Here is a 21,510-nt window from a genome sequence, read left to right on the forward strand (position 1 = left end):
ATGCATAAAATGTGACTGTATCAGTTGATGCAACTTGGTATTAGAGGTAATAAACGTGACAATAAGATAAAAGTACATCGAGGTAAAATTTGAATGTACCAAAGGTTTATTTAAAATGTGTGGAAGGGAAAAGAAAATTATCCCATCTCTTGTAGGAAAAAGATGTACAGAGACTTCTGATCAAACAACATTATGAAATTGATGGTCTAAGGTATCACTTTGTTTCAAACATATAACAATGATAAATATAAAAAGATTGGGTTCAAAACATAAATATGTATACACACAGACCAGGATAAGAAATAAAGGAAAAAACAAACTATGCTGAAGCAGCATCCTGCATGACTCTGAGCCCAAGGCAGAAAGCTGTCAAAAACTCTAATCTGGAAGGGTAATGAGGTCTAAGTGCTACTACATTCCAAACTTGAGATGCAATAATGCAAACTTAAAGGGAAATGTATAGCTTTAGATAATTTTTCAGCCCAAAATATAATGAGCTAAGTGTTGATCTCAAGAGCATATGAAATAAATAATCCTAAGGAATAAAATCCTAAGGAATAAAAAATCGTGAGGAAAGTAGAGGAAGGAAATAAGATAATAGGAAATAGAAAACAAACACTAGAGAGGAATAATAGGGCCACAAATTGGCTATTTAAAACATGTAAAAGATTTAATATTTAAAAGTTATTTAAATGGTTAATCTTTAAAAGATGAAAGAGTTTATTTAAAAGGTGAATAAAATTGATGAGCCTCAATTTGGTGAAATTGGTGAAACTGACTCTTTTAGTGGTCAGTAGAACAGGAATAACCGCTTTAAGCCTGGTGGGAGCTGGGATTACTTGTGCTGCTGCCTCACATGTGAAAAAGGTTAAAAAGCAAACTTGGCTCCAGCTGATACTTGGAACCCTAGCTTATAGGCCTAATGTGGCACAAATACACAGTTTTGTAATTTTCTCAGTTGGTAACTTGTGTACAGTATCACCAAAGAATTTGTATCAGTAAATTGACGTAACACTTGGCTGAATTGGAGTTCCTAGGACACAGGTTAGAGGCAACTTAAAACTGCCAGAAAGGAAAGGAAGAACCTAAGAAAGAAACAAAAGTAAAAAGAAAAAAAAACCCACTGTAAATCAAAATTTCAAAACATGAAGAAAACTAATGATAAAAATAGCCAACAAACATCTTTTAAAATTTCGATCCACTTGATGAAAATGACAGCACAGCCTGAAAAAGACTTTAAGAGAAGTACAATTCAGGATCCTGAAAGATAAAGAATAAAAAACAAAAATTATGAAATCCAATGTATAGATATTCATTCATTCAGCATTTAATAATGAGTGTTATGTCAGTCACTGTTCTAACTGCTAAGAACATTGCAGTGCATGCCGTAAATCAAGCAGACGAAACTCACTACACATGAAATTTTTATTCTATAGAAAAAGAAAATAAACTAAAAGTGAATTAGAGAATAAGTGCTAAGAAGAAATAAAAAAGGGAATGCTGAGCCTGGTAAGGTGAGGTGCTACAGCAAATAGATTGTTTCATTTTGTAAGAAACCACTAAACTGTCTCAATTTTTTGCATTTCCACCAGCAATGAATGAAAGTTCCTGTTCCACTTCCTTGTCAGCATTTGGTGGTGTCACTGTTGTGGATTTTGGCCATTATAATATGTGTTTGTATGTTATTGCTCTAATTTGCATTTCCCTTATGACATATGATGTGGAACATCTTTTCATATTCTTATTTGTCATCTGTGTATCTTCTTTGGTGAGGTGTCTGTTAAGGTTTGGCTCATCTTTTAATCAGGTTGTTGTTTTCTTAAGAATTCTTATGTATTTTGGGTAACGGTCCTTTATCATATGCATCCTTTGCAAATATTTTCTTCCATTCTGTGTCGTGTCTCTTCATTCTCTTGATGGTGTCACTCATAGAACAGAAAAAAACTAATGCAGTCCAGCTTACCAGTTTTCTTTCATGAATCATGCCTTTGGTGTTGAACCTAAAATTTATAAGTTTACGTTTTAATTTTAGGGCTGTGATCTGTTTTGAATACATTTTGTGACGTTTAGAACCACTATTCTTAGATTTACTTTTTTGCATGTGGGTGTCCAGTTGTTCCATTTGTTGAAAAGACTGGTTTTTGTCCATCATATTGCCTTTGATCCTTTGTCAAAGACCAGTTGACTGTATTCCTGTGGGTGTATTTCTAGGCTCTCTATTCTGTTCCACTGATCTATTTGCCTGTCCTTTCACCAATACCACACTGCATTGATTATTGTTCTTCAAACTTGATCTATCAATTTAGCGCAATCCCAATCAAAATTCTAGCAAGTCATTTTGTAGATATTGACAAATTGATTCTACAGTTTATATGGAGAGGCAAAATACCCAGAATAGTCAACACATTACTGCAGGAGAAGAAGAAAGTTAGAGGACTGACACTACCCAACTTCAAGACTAGGCACAAGGTCGGCCTGTCTTGGAGATTTCTAGGTTCTGGTATGTCTGGCTTTGTAGAGTGAGTTAGGAAGTATATCCTCTACCTCTGTCTTCTGAAAGAAACTATAGATAATTGGTATAGTTTCTTCCTTAATGTTTGTCACCAGTGACCCCCATCAGGGTCTGGAGCTCTCTCTTTTGGGAGGTTATTGCTTATTGATTCAATTTCTTTAATAGATAAAGGCCTATTCAGGTTGTCTATTTCTTTTTGTGTTAGTTTTGGCAGATCATGTCCTTCAGGAAGTTGGCCCATTTCATCTAGGTTATCAAATTTGTAGGCACAGAGTTGTTCATAGTACTCCTTTATAATTCTTTTCATATTCATGGTATCTGCAGTGATACCGCCTCTTTCATTTCTCATATTAGTTATTTGTGTCCTCTCCACCCCCCTTACCCCCCCACTTTTTTCCCTTATGTAGCCTGGCTAGAGGCTTGTTGATTTTATTTTCATAAAACCAGATTTGTTTTATTGATTTTCTCTATTGATTTCCTAGTTTTAATTTCATTGATTTATGTTTTAATTTTAAATTATTTCTTTTAAAACACTTTTTACATTGGATTTATTTTGCTTTTATTTTTCTAGCTGCCTAAGGTAGACACTGATTAATTTTAGATCTTTCTCTGATATATGCATTTAATGCTATAAATTTTTTTCTAGTCAAACTCTGATAAAACCCTAGCAGTTTAGGCTCTGGTTAAATAATTTCTTCCAAGGTAAGGTATTGCTAAGAATAAATATATGCTCTGGCATATTTCAAAATCATTCATTTCCCATCCCCCTAATGAGAGCTTGAAGATATTTTTGTGTAAATATTCACTGTGAGAAACTGGTGGAGTTTCGGAAAGTAAAACTCACAAAAATGTTGGGGGCTGAGTCCCCCAGACTAGCTTTTGTCTCAGATCTGCCCACAGTGAGCCTCTAGCAATTTGTTAACTACATTCAGGTTTTCCTGCCTTGGCACTAGTTCCCATGGACATTTCTGCTCTGATTGGTTGTGATTCACTATAAATACAATCTCTCCCATTTGGGGGACAGTGGCTTGCCCTGTGACCTCACTTGTCTTGCGCAGTTAAGAAGAGTTGTTGATCTTTCATTTTGTTCAGTCTTTTGTTGGGATAGAGTGGTGATTTCCAAGCTCCATAATGCCAGATCAGGAACTAGAAGCACTTAAAATTCTTTTTTAAAAAACTGATAAGCTAAAACAAGTCTAGTAGGAAAAATCATTAAGATCTATACTCTGTAAATATCAACCTAAGATATTTCGGCCAAAAATAAAAAGGATAAATGAACACTTCACACTCTCTACACGAGCTCTACCTATATATTTTTGTCTAGCTGTTAATCACATTGTCTTTTCCTAAAGCCCAAATTTAAAATAGTAAACTAGTGAATGCATTTAAAACTTAGTGCTGAGATATTGACTTGAAAGCTATTCTGCATTCAGTTCAGTTCAGTTGCTCAGTTGTGTCTGACTCTTTGCGACCCCATGAATCACAGCACGCCAGGCCTCCCTGTCCATCACCAACTCCTGGAGTTTACCCAAACTCATGTCCATCGAGTTGGTGATGCCATCCAGCCATCTCATCCTCTGTCGTCCCCTTCTCCTCTTGCCCCCAATCCCTCCCAGCATCAGGGTCTTTTCCAATGAGTCAACTCTTCGAATGAGGTGGCCAAAGTATTGGAGTTTCAGCTTCAGCATCAGTCCTTCCAATGAACTAAAGTTTCTTGGAGAATGACTGATTCCATTTCCTAGAGTAAAAAAGGAAAAAAATTCCAAGTGTGTTTAAATCATTTTGTTGCAAGAATAACGGCTTTTCAAAAGGTTTTTTTTAAAGTTCTGAGGTGGTGTTTAAAAAAATCATAAATCGATCTTTCCTTATGGCCAAATTTGATTTTGATGATCAAAGAATAAATTATGGTTAATTAATTTTAGGTGAAGAATAATAAACAGATTTAATTTTTGCTTTGTATGTACATTTTCACTCCCTAAAAGCCTGACAATACATAAGTAGAAAATAAGGACATGCCTCTACTATAGAACTTGTTTTGAAATTTTTACTTTTTCTAATATTTGTTATATACAAAATAATATAGAGATTTGTATATGTACATTATGAATCAAAAGATGAATAAAGCAAATCCATCACCAAAACTAGAGGCAAAAGGGGAAAAAAAAACTTGGCAATTTTTTTGATGCTCTCTGATGGCATACTTTGTTATAATGAACAAAATAAAAAATAATTTGAGGTGTTCTCTCAATTTTTCTAGGGAACCAGTCAATATCCTCCTGTCTTCCAGTGGGAGGAGCTGCACCTGAACTCTGCTTGCCAGTGCTAGTAATTTTTTTTTCCCTCAATTTAATCTTTCCGTGTGAATCAAGGTCTCCAGATACTGGGTAGCTGGCTTTGTCAGGTAATTCTTATAGTTTGCAGCTAAACCACGAATTGCCTGGGTCCCATGAATTTCCCTCCTGAAAAGGTTCTCCTTCATGTTTGCCCTTACAGATAAAACCTTACAGAAAAACTTAAGGATGACAAGATCACACACACACACGCCTGCATTCATGTGTATATAAGAATACATATATTTAAGCTTTAAACTTGTATGTTCTCCTTTCTTATGGAAGGGAGGACAGCAAGGGGATGGAATTCCTTTCCTATAACGCAGAGCTACATTGCAGATTGAACATATTGCTTTGGGTACTATATGCTTCTTGGGATGAGGGGAGAATGGGGGAACCTGTGTTGTTATTTTCTTGGCTTTGTGAGTTTCTCCTTTCCCCTACTAAAAGCTACCTCTTACCCTTGTGGCTCAGTCTTTGGCATGTATCAGAATTACCTGGAGGTTCTGTTAGAACACAGATTGCTGGGCCACAGTTCCAGATTTTCTGGTTCAGCAGGTCTTCAGTGGGGTCTGGGAATTTGTATTTCTAGCAAGTCCCCAGATGATGCTGACATTGTTGTCAGGGGACCATGCTTTGAGCAACTTTGTCTTAATTTGTGCAGTGTGTCTATGCAGAAATCAGCTCTTTTGGCTGCCACAGAGAGTGTCACTTGCTAGAGTTCCACCTAGGAGTTAACTGTTATCCTTTCTGACAGCTTTCCTTTATAGCTTTACCACATATACAGGAATCCTTAACCAACAGATTTGCTTTTCATTTAAGTTTTATATAAATGGCATTATTCCTTAAGGGTCTTTGCTTTATTTTTCACTCATCCACCCAGTATAAAGTTTAATTAATTTGTACTGTTAGATGATACTCTTTTGTATGAATATATCTACTGATATTTGGCTTGTTTTCAGGTTTTTGCTAGGAAGCTGCTATGGACAGTTACTTCTTTATTCAATCATAGAGTTACCCTCTCTTTATGAAAGGACCCAATCTAGAGGAAATCCTCCCTCCCTTAGACTTTCCCCCTAATTCTGACCCCCCTTACTGAGACACTCAATGTGGCATGTGCCCTTCCTTGCTCAGTGACTGAATAAAACACGTTATTCAACTACAGATGTCCAATATATATTGAAAAATATATATCCTGTCATTCTTTATTGTGCCTGTTGGTGAATAGAAGTTCTTAATCTTAGTTCAAGTTTTCAATCTTTTTTCTTTAACATAAGTGCTTTTTGATATAATACTTAAGAAAAGCTTAAGTATGATAAGATCATATATAAAATATGTATGTGTATATAAAAATACATATAAGTTTTTAATTTATATTATCTTCATCTAAAATTCATTTTTGTGTGTGTCACCATATGCATACATGTCATTGCATGTAGCGGTTCAGTCTCGTTTTTTTCCCATATGGTTACAATTTCTAACACCAGTGTATTCAATAGTCATTCCTTTCCTTGCTTTTCCCCATTTATGTGCACACTTTTGACATATATCAAGTTTCCATCTACACTTGGGTTAGATTAAGATCTTTTTGTTTGCTTTAAATCTGTTAAGGAACACAGATAAGGAACACTTTTAAGATTGGATTAGTTTCTAGGCTTGTGAAACATTTTTTAGGTAAGTACCTAAGTCTTGAAGTATAAAGATTAATGGTGTTTTAAATTGATATCAGCTGGTGTAATGATTCAATAATAAAACTGATCAAGTTTTTTAAAAAAGATATTCAGAGTGCAAAAAGTTTCATAAGACTGATACAACAATTTCACTACGCAAGTTTGCATGTGCTTAACAAAGTGATTGTTAATGAACCTCCCTGAAACTCGCAAACAGCTCAAAATATGCTTTTGCTGCTGCTGCTGCTGCTAAGTCGCTTCAGTCGTCTGACTCCGTGCGAACCCATAGACGGCAGCCCACCAGGCTCCCCCGTCCCTGGGATTCTCCAGGCAAGAACACTGGAGTGGGTTGCCATTTCCTTCTCCAATGCATGAAAGTGAAAAGTGAAAGTGAAGTCTCAGTCGTGCACGACTCTCAGCTACCCCATGGACTGCAGCCCGCCAGGCTCCTCCGTCCATGGGATTTTCCAGGCAAGAGCACTGGAGTGGGGTGCCATTGCCTTCTCCTGCTTTTAATTTACCATAAATACATTATATCACTTGTGTTTCTCTATAGTGGCAGAATCTACACTTTAAAATTTTGGAATACATAAACTGTCTTTAGAAAACACAAAAGAGAGTTTGAAGGAAAATGGTGAAAGTAGGCATTGAACACAAGAGGGAAAAATGTTAAAAGCAACATGAAAAAGAATCTATAGGATTGACTTTTAGGTTTCTCTGCTTGGGAGGACAGGAGACAAAAAGTCTGACATGGTCCCAGTATTCAAAGTTAGGATATCTTGAGACGATGAACTGTTCTGAGGGGTGGTCTGTTTGGAGGGTAAAAAATGATATTTTCCCCTCCCAAGTCTGTTGTTCCTTAGCTTTCCTCAAGGGTTTTTTTCAGTAGCTTTAAAATTTGTATTAATGACTTTCAAAATAAAATGTTAAAAATCCCTATCCCTAGGTGGCAGTTTGTAGGTCCTTAGCTTTCAAGTTATTAAAAAATTCCAGTAATTTTTAAAGCGTCTCCAAAAAGCATCCCAAGGAAAGAACATTGGGAGCTACGGCATCAGGATCTTAATCACAGTGTAGCCACACTAATCCAAGTGACCACAGGGTTGGGTATACGGATCTCAGATTTCTTAAACACGGCATGTGGGAAGACTAACATGGTCTTCAAGTTTCCTTTCAGCGCGAAAGTTACAGGTCTCCCTAAGCAACTATAAAACATATCCGTGTCAATTTAACTTATCCTACAGTTGAGTTGCTGCCAAGCATTCTTCAGGTGAGTCATACGGTCTTAAGTTCTCAAATCGAGAAACGAACCCTATCTGCACGCCGATGAGTGGCTTCCAACTGACCGGATTTGAACGACTATAACAGGACAGGCAAGCTTCTATGCCAGAACGTCTGTATGAGCAGGAAATTCCCCGAACCAGAACACCAAATGGTGCTAACTTCTACAGCTTCCGTCACAACAAACAAAAGGCCAGGCTGCCACGGCGCGTGGGCGTCGCACCTGCTTCTTGCGGGTCACGCTTTCCTACGTTACTTTTTTGCATTTTCAGGCGTGAAGCTTCTTTCTTGCTTAAGCGGAAGTGGGCCTGCTACTTCGCAGATTCCCGAAGGGATAAGACCCCAAACAGCGGGAACGCCCCCACAAGCCGGCCCAGGCGGTCGCGAGGGGAGCCCGCAGGGCGGCCGCAGGGGCGCGCCCGGGGCACGCTGGGAACGCTGGGGGTGCCCCGGCCCTCCTGACCCGGAAGGGCTGGCGTGTGGTAACCCCGGCTTCCCTAGCAACCGAGTGGGCGTGAGTCGTCTCACTCTCGCCGGCTGCCTCCCAGGATGCCGCTGCAGGTTAGCAATTACAGCTGGCAGCAGACGAGCACTGCGGTCTTCATCTCTGTGCCCCTCCGAGGCGTCAGCGTCCGAGACGCGGACGTGTTCTGCACGGAAAATTATTTGAAGGTAGGAACGCAAATTGTGCCAGCCGGCCCCGGGGGTGTGGTCTGAGGCGTCTGCGAAGGCATGGCTGTGGACGCGCAAAAGGCGCGTCCTTGCAGATAAGCATCCTAAAATATTAGTCCTATTAGAACAAAACAAAACAAGATACGAATCTCATACAAGTGAGACACCTCGTCTGTAGATAGATGTCATCGGGTCAGGTATGATTTTATCCCTGGCTTCCGTATGCCTTGCTACTTTTATCGTGACCTGGGAATAAATTTATAGCAGGAATTTAAGAAAATGATTTTGGCCTCCATCACTTATTTCTTAAGGGGTGTGTTTTTCATTTTGTGCAGCCAAATTAACTTCCGTTTCCCCTCTTCTGAATAGGTGAACTGCCCTCCATTTTTATTCGAGGTGTTTCTCTATGCTCCTATAGACGATGAGAGCAGCAAAGCTAAGATTGGGAATAACACTGTTGTTTTCACCCTGCACAAAAAAGAAGCAGCCATGTGGGAGACCCTTTCTCTGTCAGGTGGTAAGTTCTTTACTAAAAGATGTTAAGCTGGTTGTGCTTTTTAAACTTTATACGATTCAAGAATCTATCTTTTGAAATAATTATGTTGCTCTTCTAGGAAAACAAAATAGGCACGAGTGTCATTTAGATGAGGTAGTGCTTCAGCTGCCTCTTAAATAACCTAATAACCTATTTATTGAGTAATCGAATTTCTAAAAAATTAGAGTCTGTTCATAATAGCTCTTAAACGATGTGAGCTTCTATCTTCAGAGGATAAGGCCTCCCGGTGTGGCCTTTATGAGCACTCATTTTGTATTAGGCATTAGTTCACCTGTTAATCCTTGTAATAGTCTATCACTTAGGTACTCCACCACCCTCACCATTTTTTTTTTTTTTTCTATTAAGGTGAGGCTACTGAGGTGCAGAAAGGTTGAGTAATTGCTGAAGGTTACACTCAACAGTGGCTACATATTTGAAGATACATACTATAGAAGATAGTGAAGGACAGGGAAGCCTGGTGTGTTTGCAGTCCATGGGGTTGCAACGAGTTGGATGTGACTTAGTGACTGAACAACAACAGAACTTTTACAGAATACAGATGTCTGAATCTTACCCTAGACAGATAAAATCAGTTTTTGGTAGTGGGACCTAAATTGTTAAAATGGTTTTTAGAGATTAAAATGTACAGTCCCAAGTTGAGATCTCCTGTTGTCTGTACTCTTAATCTGTATTCTATTCTTCTGCTAAGATCAGCTTTGTGGGTCAGTAATTGCCCTCTACTGCTTTAGTTCTGTTATCTTCCTCTCTGATACAGTAATCATGTTTTCTTGTGTTTTCTGTCTACTGTCTAAAATTTCTCTTAGGTCGTTGGCATTAAGCTTTGAGTTGGAACTATTGAGAATAGGGAAATTGCAGCCACTCTTTATGTTAATGTTTTCTTCATATCTTGCAGTGGAATTAAATTTTTTAGTTCTTAGTACTAGGTAAGATTTTTCTCTAAAATGTGGTTTTGAGCTCAGAAGATACTGGAAGGGAGGTTATCATAGCTAGCTTACTTTAGTTCTGTATTGAATCCTAGACTAACTGAGGGGTTTTTAAAACCAGATTTGTTCTCTCCTACCCCTGTCTTACTTTTTGATTCTTTAAGTCCAAGATGGTGTCTGGGAATATGTCATGAAACACACACAGGATGTTCTGACTTCTCACCTAAAGTTAAATGTAAATATTTTTATTTATTTCAGTTGATGTTGATAATCTTAATTTTGAAGTTAGATGAAACCAGAATTGTCATCTATTATAATGACTTAAACAATCGCATACATGCTAAGTTGCCTCAATCATGTCCGACTTTTTGCAACCCCATGGACTGTAGCCCACCAGGTTCTTCTGTCCATGGGATTCTCCAGGCAAGAACACTGGAGTGGTTTGCCGTGCCCTCTTCCAGGGGATCTTCCCGACCCAGGGATTGAACTTGTGTCTCCTGTGGCTCCTGCACTGCAGGCTGATTCTTTACTGCTGAGCCACCCAGGATGCCCAAAAATAAACAGATTAGGGGTTGAGAACTACCTGGGTGGTTCTGATGACTGGCCAGGTTTGAGAGCCACTGAGTTAAATGTTTATATGTATGTGCATGTATGTTGCAGGTAACGTTTTGTACACCAGCTTTTTAGGTAGAAAGAAGAGTCATATCAGTAAACCTGTTACTTTTTCCTGTTTCTGACTTGAAACACTTTATTCTATATCATATTCCCTCCTTAACCTGGTTGGTGCCTTCTGCAGGAATGGGAAGGGAATTTTGTTTTCTAAGTGTAACAGTCCTCTCTGACTTACACATCTGCTTTCATTGCACAGCTGCTTGATTCCTTCTCTTTCATAGTTACGTGGTCAGCTATTCCAAATTTTGACCATTTAAGCCAAGTGTTAGCAAACTTTTTCTGTAAAGGACCAGATAATATTTTGGATTTTGTGGTCTGTGTGGTCTGTGTTACAGTTACTCAGCTATATTATTGTCATGCAAAAGCAGCCATAGACAATATATATTTATTGACAAAAAGTGAAAAAGTGAAAGTGTTGGTCACTCAGTCATGTCCAGCTCTTTATGACCCCATGGGCTCTAGCCTGTCCGGCTACTCTGTCCATGGGATTTCCCAGGCAAGAATATCAGAGTGGGTTGCTATTTCCTTCTCCAGGGGGTCTTCCCAGAACAGGTCTTCTGCATCACAGGCAAACTTTTTACAGTTTGAGCCACTTATGTCATTAAATATTACTATTATTTTGACTTTTTCAATTATTTAAAACTTCAAAAATAATTCTTAGCCTATGTGCTGTAAGAAATCAGGCAGCAGATTGGGTTTGACCATAATTGCCAATTAGATGAATCAAAACAGTCTTAAAACTAACATATAACAAGTAATGAACATTGACTTTACTTCAGAAACCAAGTTTGAGATTCTTTTAGAAGTCAAACTCAGTTTTTTTTTTTAATTTGTTAACCTTGATTTTTATTTTTTATTTTCTTCAAACTCAGTTTTACATGCAATTCAGTGAAATTGTTTTAACAATCTTTTTTTCCACATATAGTATTATGAAACTCCAATATCTACTCCAAGCCTGCCTCCCTCATTATTCACAAAATACTGCTCCAGTTTTTTCTGAAGTTCCTTCTTGATCCATTTTTCATTTCTTTTAGATGTGGAGCATTTAATTCAGAAACTTGATTTTTTAAAAATTAATTCCTGCCCCTGAAGCTGGTCTAGGTCTCTGCCACCGTGTTATTAAAACAGGTGGATGGTTGGGGAGAGGCTTCAGACCTCATTCCAGTCCTGATTTCCAGCCAGGATCTTGGATGGGTAAAAATGCCATATTCTTTACTCATTTTTAACTGAAATTTAATATTACCTTCAATTATGAATGTAGACAACAATCAGAAGTAGTATCAATAAAATTCACAACATGTTCATATCAGGTTCCTTTGTCCAGCCAGTTCCTTTGTCTTTTAGATGCACTACTTTGAAATTGTGTATTAGACATTTTGCTATATATTAGTCAGTGCATTAATAAAGAAGCAGATGTTTTTACATCACAAATTTCATGTTTTGTGTTTTAATGTATCACAATATTTTGTAAGTATTTTAATATAATCCTTTGTAACTAGTTTTCTTATATATTATTTTCATATATTTTAAAACAAGATGAAGGGTTAGTATAAGGGTTCATTAGTCATCCCTCCACTCCTGCCCTCCTTGTCTCTTTTTACTTCACTCTCCCAAGTTTCCTCTCCCCTCCTGTTTTTTCCCTTCTAAGTCTGGATCCCTTCTTTAATCCTTATTTTCTTAAGATAATTTATCCCATAATGGATCACAGCCTGCAGTTTCTAAAATACTGAATCACTGAATAAAAAATGACTGTAAATGGTAAAGTTTTGTATGTAACATGTCATGTGACTTTATAATTTTTCCTAAAGCTTGCCCTGTACTCTTCATACATAAGACTAACCATTTATATTTTTGAAGGTGGTTGATCATGACACCACCCTTATGGCAGAAAGTGAAGAGGAACTAAAAAGCCTCTTGATGAAAGTGAAAGAGGAGAGTGAAAAAGTTGGCTTAAAGCTCAGCATTCAGAAAATGAAGATCATGGCATCGGTCCCATCACTTCATGGGAAATAGATGGGGAAACAGTGGAAACAGTGTCAGACTTTATTTTTGGGGGCTCCAAAATCACTGCAGATGGTGACTGCAGCTGTGAAATTAAAAGACGATTACTCCTTCAACTTAGATAGCATATTCAAAAGCAGAGATATTACTTTGCTAAGGTCCGTCTAGTCAAGGCTATGGTTTTTCTAGTGGTCATGTATGGATGTGAGAGTTGGACTGTGAAGAAGGCTGAGCACTGAAGAATTGATGCTTTTGAACTGTGGTGTTGGTGAAGACTCTTGAGAGTTCCTTGGACCGCAAGGAGATCCAACCAGTCCATTCTGAAGGAGATCAACCCTGGGATTTCTTTGGAAGGAATGATGCTAAAGCTGAAACTCCAGTACTTTGGCCACCTCATGCAAAAAGTTGACTCATTGGAAAAGACTCTGATGCTGGGAGGGATTGGGGGCAGGAGGAGAAGGGGACGACAGAGGATGAGATGGCTGGATGGCATCACTGACTCAATGGATGTGAGTCTGAGTGAACTCTGGGAGTTGGTGATGGACAGGGAGGCCTGGCATGCTGCGATTCATGGGGTCGTAGAGTTGGACACGACTGAGCAACTGAACTGAACTGAACTGATCATGTTAAATGATCTCAATGTTGATCTAAGCGATGAACATGTTCTCTTCTAAGAGACCTCATAGTGATGCTTTGTTGTGATCAGGTTTATAAGCTAATAGGAGAGAGAGGAGTATCAATGTGTTCTCTTTCCTTCTCTCTGGCCCGCTTTGCCTCTTCCCATTCCTCTCATTGCATAGCCTCTCTCTCCGTCCTGTGACCCTCTCCTCCTCCTCTCCCTCCCCTCTCCATATCCTCATTCCCTCTCTTATTTCCTCTCTCCATTGCTCCTCTTCTCTCTTATTCATATCTTCCCCCTCTGTCTCTCTGCCTTTCTCAGTGCACAAAGGCATCCATTCTTTACTAATTCATTACTGTTACAGTCACCCTTATTAGCTTCTTGACTAGTTTAATCCTGAGAAATGTTCTTACTTCTCCATGTGAAGTTGGGTCCAAAACCATGTTATCCCAGATCAAAACAAATTCTCCTAAGTAAAACAAATTCATCATGATTCTAATTTAGTGATATTCTTTGTTTTAGTTGACAAAGAGATGATGCAAAAAATAAGGGAGAAGTCTATCCTACAAGCACAGGAAAGAGCAAAAGAAGCTATGGAAGCAAAAGCTGTGGCAAGGAGGGAAGATCAAAAATATACACTAAATGTCATGATGAAGGTAAGTTGCAGATTGATAGGAAGGTCCTTTAACTAAAGATATAATAGTAAACTATGCAGTGATAATTTGTTCCATCTACTGTACTTTCTCACCTTTTTGTTTATACTTTGGTTACAGGACTTGCTGTGTTACATAGGTTGTCTGCTACTTCTGAAAAGCTGTATGAAAGCATGAAGGTTCAACAATAGATTTGCCTGTTTTAGGGAGAATGTTCCATTTCCAGGGGAACAAAAGTTATAAGGTTTTATGGTGGAAGTGTTTTACTTCTTTTTTTCCTTGAAATTGATGGATATTATTATTTAAAACAAGAAAAACATAGATTCAACACTGAATATTGACCAATAATAACTTTTCTTTTAACTGTTGAGGCTTTCAAGTTAAAGCTTTGATCAGCAATATATTTTTTGAGATATAATTCACATACCATACAGTTTGCCTATTAAAAGCTTACAATTCAGTGGTTGTTAGTATATTTAGAGCCCTAAAACCATCACCACAGTCAATTTTAGAACATTTTCATCATCCCCAAAAGAAACCCTGCACCATGAGCAGTCACTCCCTATTCATCCAAGCCTCTACCCCTAGACAACCACTAATCTACTTTCTGTCTCTATAGGTTTACCTATTCTGACTAATTTTTACAAATAATTTCCCGTCTTAAATTCTCATTTTGAAATGACTAAGAAATCTATAACAAGCATTATCTCATCAAGAGTTCTGTGGACTCATGATTGTTCTTTTGCATTTGGATCACTAGTATTGTTTTTATAACCAACAGTTCATAATTCCAGTCCATAATTCCAAAGGCTTCTCTGCTTCTTTATCACTTTTACTTGACTTTTAAATATTGCCAATGATTAATATACTTCATTTTTTACTTAATAATTGAACATGTGGTCAGCCATCCGAAGATTCCTGCTTTCAGTATACTTGATGAGTTCCACCTTTTCTTGATCATATTATCACTACTATCAAACTTTTCCTGAATTAAAAAAAAATACAAGCAAAATAGTATAAAATTTGTGGCAGCAAATAAGTATTTATTGAACTGATAAATAATAGCCCACATACTGCTGCACTGGTAAATATAACAAAGCTGAACAATTGATTGCCAGGCAGTACCACAATGCTCTACCTTGAAGTTGATAAATATCTCCTGACATATGAAAGCCTGACTTTGGTATTTGCGAAGGTAGTTTAGGGTCATTAATGTATAAAGAATGAAGCTGTAGTTTACATTGAAGTGATAGAACCTATGAAAGTCTGTACCCTGTACTACAAACTATTCATTTTGTCCGTCTCTTCCCCTGAGTATTGTTAAGAGTTGAGACTATACTTTTTTTCATCCCTATCATAACCATTGCCAAGTAAATAGTAGGTGCTCAAATATTTGAATAAATTAATGTGACTACGTTGTTTGAGTACTCTGTAATCATTGTAAAATTCTATTCTGGTGGATAAATGTAGATAATTTTACTCTGTACAATATTAGACACCATTTAGAAAAGAACTTTGATGGTCCATAAAGAATAAATGAAGCAATATGATGACAAAAGGCAGCTCATTATTAGCTTAAACCATAAATTAGCTTAAAACTTGATTTACATATACTGAAAACATTTTTTTATTCATAGTAATCTTTTAAAAAGAGTGAACAGGGCTAGTGCTAAGACTCACTGTTTCAGTTTGCTATGCTGTATAGTGGTAACCTGCTCAGGCTTCCCTAACAGAACACCACAGAGTGAGTGATTAAAGCAACACACAGTTGTCTTCCTGCAGGTCTAGGGCTTAGAAGTCTCAGATCAAAGTATGGTGGGTAATAAGTCTATTCCTGGCTTGCAGATAACTGAAAGAGAGAGAAAAAGTCTCTGTTGTATCTTCTTATTAGGGCATATCCTGTTGTATCAGGGCCCCACCCTTATGACCTCATTTATCTTTAATTACTTCCTCAGAAACCCATGTAAACAGGAGTTGGAGCTTTAAAACATTTGAGGGGACACAAACATCTAGTCTGCAATTCAGGAGACTGCCTGCAATACAGTATACCCAGGTTCGATCCCTGGGTTGGGAGGATTCTCTGGAGAAGAAAATGGCAATCCACTCCAGTATTCTTGCCTGGGAAATCCCGTGAACAGAGAAACCTGGCAGGCTACAGAGTCAGTCACGACTTAGCGACTAAACCACCAAACCAAATATTTAGTCAAAACACTGTAAAAACTATCCATACTTTAGTGGCTTAAACAGCAGTCGCCAGCCTTTTTGGCACCAGGGACCAGTTTCGTGGGTTTGCCATGGACCGGGAGTGGAGGTGATAGTTGCAGGCTGATTCAAGCACGTTGCATTTATTGTGTTCTTCATTTCTAATCTAGTAACTGCCACTGATTTGAGGAGTTCTGATCTGCGGCCTGGAGACTGGGGATCGCTTAACACATCATTTCTCACGATTCTGCATGTTGGTCAGGCAGTTCTTGTGGTCTGAGTTGGCCTTGGTTGTGGCTGGATGTTCTAGGATGACCTAACTCAAATGTCTGCAGCTTTGCCTGGGAAAGCCGTAGTCCCTCTCCATGTGGTATTTCATTCTCCAGGTTAGCACAGATTTCTTTACTTCATAATTAGCGTTTCTGGGAGCGGGAATGGGAAAACCCTAATGTACAAGCCCTTTTAAACACACTTCTGTGTCACATTTTCTAATGCTCCATTTAACTAATGTTGCATAGAACCAAGCCCAAATTAAGGGTTAGAGAAATAGACTGCACCTATTCTGGGGAAGAAAGATGAAATCACATTGCAAAGGGACATGCTTACAAATAAGGAAGGAACTTTTGGCCATTTTACAACTTAGTTTGAATTGAAAAGATTGGAGTTTAAGCAATAAAGATAATTTGATTTCATCTAGCAGAAGTTCAGAGACAGAGCAGTGAATCCAAGCCCTGACTCCGTCTCTCTACAACAGCCTTAGCACTGCCTTTTCTTTGTAACTGCTTCATCCTTAGGCTGATAGGAAGATGATCCACATCTGCACATTACCAGAAACCAGCAGGAGACAGTCTGTCTATTCTGTTGGCTCCCTTTCAAGCCCCATAAAATGATTGCTTTATAATCTGTAGAATGATACTTCACATGGCAGTCAGTTTTACGTAAGTGCAAATATATCTTCAGGTCTGTTGCTTCAACCTTGGTTTACTGTGTCCATGTCTGCTTATCTTTGCTACTGATCTGTCATTCATTTAGCAGACATTTATTGAATAGTTTAAAAGATATTGAGGCTGCGCTGACAAGTCAGTCTTCGATTTCAGTTTACTCATAGAGAGGGTGACAGACAATAAAAAACAGATTACAGCCTTGTATGCATAAGAAATCATGGGCAGGTAAAGAGAAAACACTGGCCAAAGATTGGTATCTCAGTCTGGAAGGATGGTCAGGAAATAGAAGGCAGTGTAGCTTGTGCTGAATACTGGAGAATTAGCTACAGTTACCTAGGGATAAATGGGAAAATGGCATTATAGTCAGTTTTGTATAAGTGCTCGACAGAATTTGGCACAGTGAGGAACAGTTGTGATGAGAAATAAAATCTTGATATTTAGAAAAATCTCTTGAGGGGAACTCTTTAGGAATTTTCAGCAAGAATACCAAAATAATTGGGTTTGTGTTTTAGAAAGCTCATTCTAGCTAATGAGTTTGAAGAGGTTGCAAGGAGGAGGCAGAACTTTTGTGTTCTTAGGATGAAAGGATTTTGAACATATTTATGTGTTGAAGAAAAAAGCCAATGAAGAGGGAGATATTGATAATATAACCAGGAGAGAGGATTGATGATGAAGCAGTTTTTTTGTGGTGGGATGAAGATTGGAACAGGTGAAAAAATTTAAGTCCTATGCGGTAGGGGCTTTTTTATCTTTTGACTAAAGGGCAGGAATAAAGAATAATCAAGGGTTTGGAAAATTTTTCATGACGCAGATAGTTAAAGTAATCCTTTGGTTTCATGGTGAAGGTAGAAAGTTCACCTACCCAGAGCATGAATAATTGAGATGGAGTAGGGATGACTAACAGAAGCTTGGAATATCGATGCCAGACTAATCTGAAACATGCTTTTTCCCATCTTTACTTTGGACTACTATTGCCTACTTTTCCTGTTTTCTTCACTCTTTGTTTTGTAGGTTATCTTCTATTTTGAATTTTTTGGTTCTATTTTCTTTTCTCTTTTAAGGAACTTGTTTTCCCACTAATTTTTAACCTAAATAGGTCAAATTTGAAGTGCTTTCTTCTGCTATTTTCTTAAAGTTGAAACTCAGAAGCGTGGAACTGTAAAATAACTTTGCCTGATTGTGTGTGAGTTACTTTCTGGAGTTGTCTAGATTATACTGTAGGGCCTTTAAAAAGTACTTATTGGTGAAACCGCATGCCCTGTTTATTGGAAGCATGTATAACTAAGGTATAGAAAAGCTACAAGTAACTGCTTTCTCAATTTTTGTTCTATGCAGTTATAAAGATGATTGTTTTATTTATGTATTTAACCTTGAAGCTTATGGGATTCCAGTTCCCTGACCAGGAATTGAACCTGGTTCATGGCAGTGAAAGCCTGGAATCCTAACCACTAGGCCAGCAGGGAACTCCTGTAAATATGACTTTTAAATTTCTCTTTTTGATAGTTCATTGTTAGTGTATATAAATGCAACAGATTTCTATAGGTTAATTTTATATGCTTCAACTTTACTGAATTCGTGTGTTAATTCTAATAGTTTTTTGGTGGCATCTTTCGGATTTTCTTTATATAGTATCATGCCACCTGTAAACAGAAATAGTTTTACTTCTTCCTTTCCAGTTTGGGTTCATTTTCTTTTTATTGTCTGGTTGTTATGGCTAGGAGTTTCCATATTATGTTGAATAAAAGAGGCAAGAGTGGGAATCCTTGTCTTGTCCTGATCTTGGAGGAAATGCTTCAGCTTTTTATCATTGAATGTGATTTGGCTCTAGGTTTGTCATATGGCCTTTAATATGTTGAGGTTTATTCCCTCTTGTATCCTCTTTGTGGACAGTTTTTATCGTAAATGGATGTTGAATTTTGTTGACGGCTGTCTGTGCATCTGTTGAGATGATCTTAAGATTTTTATTCTTCAGTTTGTTACTGTGGTGTATCACAGTGATGATTTGTGAATATCCTTGCATTCCTGCAATAAATCTCACTTGATCATGGTGTTTAATCCCTTTCAGATTCAGTTAGCTAATATTTTGTTGAAGATATTCATGGCTGTGTTCATCAGTGATATTGGCCTGTAATTTTCTTTTTTTGTGGTGTCTTTGTCTGGTTTTGGTATCACGGTAATGCTGGCCTTGTATAATGACTTCTAAAGCATTCCTTCCTGTTCAGTTTTATGGAGTTTTAGAAGGCTAAATGTTAACTTTTCTTTAAATATTTGGTACAGTTCACCTGTGAAACTGTCTGTCCTGTACTTTTGTTCATTGGGAATTTTTAAAGTCAGTAATCAATTTCAGTACTAGTAATTGGTCTGTTCATATTGTATATTCTTGATTCAATTTCAGGAGATTTTACATTTCTAATAATTTATCTGTTTCCTTTCAGTTCAGTTCAGTTGCTCAGTCATGTCTGACTCTTGTCCATTTTATTGATGTATAAATTGTTTGAGTAATTTCTTATGATCCTTTGTATTTCTGTGATGTTAGTTATAACATCGTTTTTCATTTCTAATTTTGTTTGCGCCTGCTGTTTTTTTCTTTTTTCCTTTTTTTAATTTAGAATCTTGTTAGCAATACATTACATCCTTGATAGAAAAAAAACACCTTTTACACAGTAACTCAAAAACCAACCATTTAAGAAAATAATATAGTAATCAACTGCTACCAGGGAAAAGAGGTCCTCTCATTTGATTCTACTGGCAGGCCCAGGTTTATCTGAACTTTGAGAAACTCTTTGTCCTGAATGGATGATGAAGCATTCAGGTAAAAGGTAAGGAGTTATAAGTGTTGAGTTTCTGAGGATTCTGCCTCAAAAGAAGTTCCTCCAGGGATAGCCACAGTTCTCCAGTTTACTCCAATGTTGCGATGTTTCTGGGACGACCAGCATAGGTGCCTTTTGAGGAGTTTTGACAATTCATCAACCTCAAGATTCAGGTCTTATAAAACATTCTTCCCACATTAAAAAAGACTTTGTCCCCACAGTAGTTTTTCATCGCTTCTCCAGCTTCTTGTACTTGGCTTCCAGTTTTTTTGAATATGCATCCAACTTGTAGGCTGCCTGCTCAAGAGCTGCTACTTGCTCCTCAATTACATTGATCTGATCCAGATAAGGCTGCAGTCCAGCATACTTCTGGTTTAAATCAAGTTTCTACTAATGTTTATAGCAATATCTTTCATTTCAAGATACTTCAGGCTGGTTAGTTTATTCATATTTTCCAGGAGCTTATAGTCTTCACTGGTGGCCGTCAGCTCCCCAGTCAGGTAAGTTGCCATTTTGGAGAACATGTCCCGGCAGAGCTCATTTATATCAGCCTCAGCAGGCTCCTTTGCTTCCTCAGCAGTCTCCACAGCGACATCATCTCGAACTGGCTCCTCACGGTGGATCGCTGGGACACCCTCGGCTGCCACCGCCATGCCCTGCCCCCATGCTGCTTCTCCCTGCTGTTTTTTTAAATTGATCTGAGTAATAGTTTATCAGTTTTATTTTTGACAGATTCAGCTTTTAGTTTCAGTGGTTTCTTAAAATTGTTTATTAGTCTCTGTTTTATTTATTTCTTCTCTGATCTTTGTATTTCTTTCCTCCTACTTTTGATTTTGTTTGTTCTTTTTCTAGTTCTTCAGATGTATTATTAGGTTGTTTACTTGAGATTTTTCCTGTTTCATGATGTAAGCTTATATTGCTGTAAACTTCCCTCCTTGAACTGCTTTTGCTCCATGGCATAGATTTCAGTCATGTTTCCATTTTCATTTGTCTCCAGGAATTTTTTATTTCCCCTTTGATTTCTTCAGTGATCTGTTTTTTGCTCAGTAGCGTTTAGTTTCGCCTCTACATGTTTGTGTTTCTTGCACTTTCTTTCTAAGCTTATAGCATTGTGGTAAGAAAAGATGCTTGATATGATTTCAGTTTTCTTAAATCTGTTCAGACATATTTTGTAGCCTAGAATGTGATCTGTCCTGGAAAATGTTCCATGTGCACTTGAAATGTTTATTTTGCTATTTTTGAATAAAGTGTTATATATATATACACACATATATATATACATATATATATATACACATGGCCATCTGATCTGATGTATTATTTAAGGCCAGTGTTTCCTTATTGATTTTTTGGTCTGAATCGTCTATTGATTTAAACGGGATGTTGAAGTTCGCTACTTTTACTTGTTAATGTCAATTTTTGCCTTTATGTTTGTTCACATTTATGTATTTAGGTGTTCCTGTATTGATGCTTTTGAACTGTGGTGTTGGAGAAAACTCTTGCGAGTCCTTTGGACAGCAAGGAGATCCAACCAGTCCACCCTAAAGGAGACCAGTCCTGCGTTTTCATTGGAAGGACTGATGTTGAGGCTGAAACTCCAATACTTTGGCCACCTCATGCAAAGAGTTGACTCATTGGAAAAGACCCTGCCTGATGCTGGGAGGGATT

At 37.7% G+C, this 21,510-nt stretch overlaps 1 protein-coding gene, 1 long non-coding RNA gene and 1 pseudogene across 10 annotated transcripts in view; 1 reads left to right on the forward strand and 2 right to left on the reverse strand.

The window, feature by feature from the left end:
• Nucleotides 1-83: 83 nt before the first annotated feature.
• LOC132660046 (uncharacterized) lies at nucleotides 84-8,221 on the reverse strand. The gene is made up of 2 exons (XR_009601221.1): nucleotides 8,014-8,221; nucleotides 84-4,250 (listed from the first exon to the last, which is right to left on the reverse strand). It is a non-coding gene; the product is annotated as an uncharacterized LOC132660046 (long non-coding RNA).
• Nucleotides 8,222-8,274: 53 nt separating this feature from the next.
• The window catches only part of DNAAF4 (dynein axonemal assembly factor 4), a 65,691-nt gene continuing 52,455 nt past the window's right edge, over nucleotides 8,275-21,510 (forward strand). For 5 of the 9 annotated variants that reach the window (XR_009601219.1, XR_009601220.1, XM_004010592.5 and 2 more), the window contains exons 1-3: nucleotides 8,275-8,462; nucleotides 8,832-8,979; nucleotides 13,756-13,889. Coding sequence is in view for 7 of the 9 variants with exons in the window: in XM_004010592.5 (XP_004010641.1) it covers nucleotides 8,340-8,462; nucleotides 8,832-8,979; nucleotides 13,756-13,889 (405 nt within the window). In the remaining 2 variants the exon portion in view is untranslated. Of the gene's footprint in view, nucleotides 8,463-8,500; nucleotides 8,660-8,831; nucleotides 8,980-13,755; nucleotides 13,890-21,510 lie in introns of those variants that run through there. The other 4 variants (XM_015097029.4, XM_060417899.1, XM_015097030.4 and 1 more) reach the window with 3 other exon arrangements.
• LOC105615716 (biogenesis of lysosome-related organelles complex-1 subunit 2-like) lies at nucleotides 19,630-20,506 on the reverse strand (annotated as a pseudogene).

This window comes from Ovis aries, chromosome 7 (genome assembly GCF_016772045.2).
Source record: "Ovis aries strain OAR_USU_Benz2616 breed Rambouillet chromosome 7, ARS-UI_Ramb_v3.0, whole genome shotgun sequence".
Classification (NCBI taxonomy): domain Eukaryota; kingdom Metazoa; phylum Chordata; class Mammalia; order Artiodactyla; family Bovidae; genus Ovis; species Ovis aries.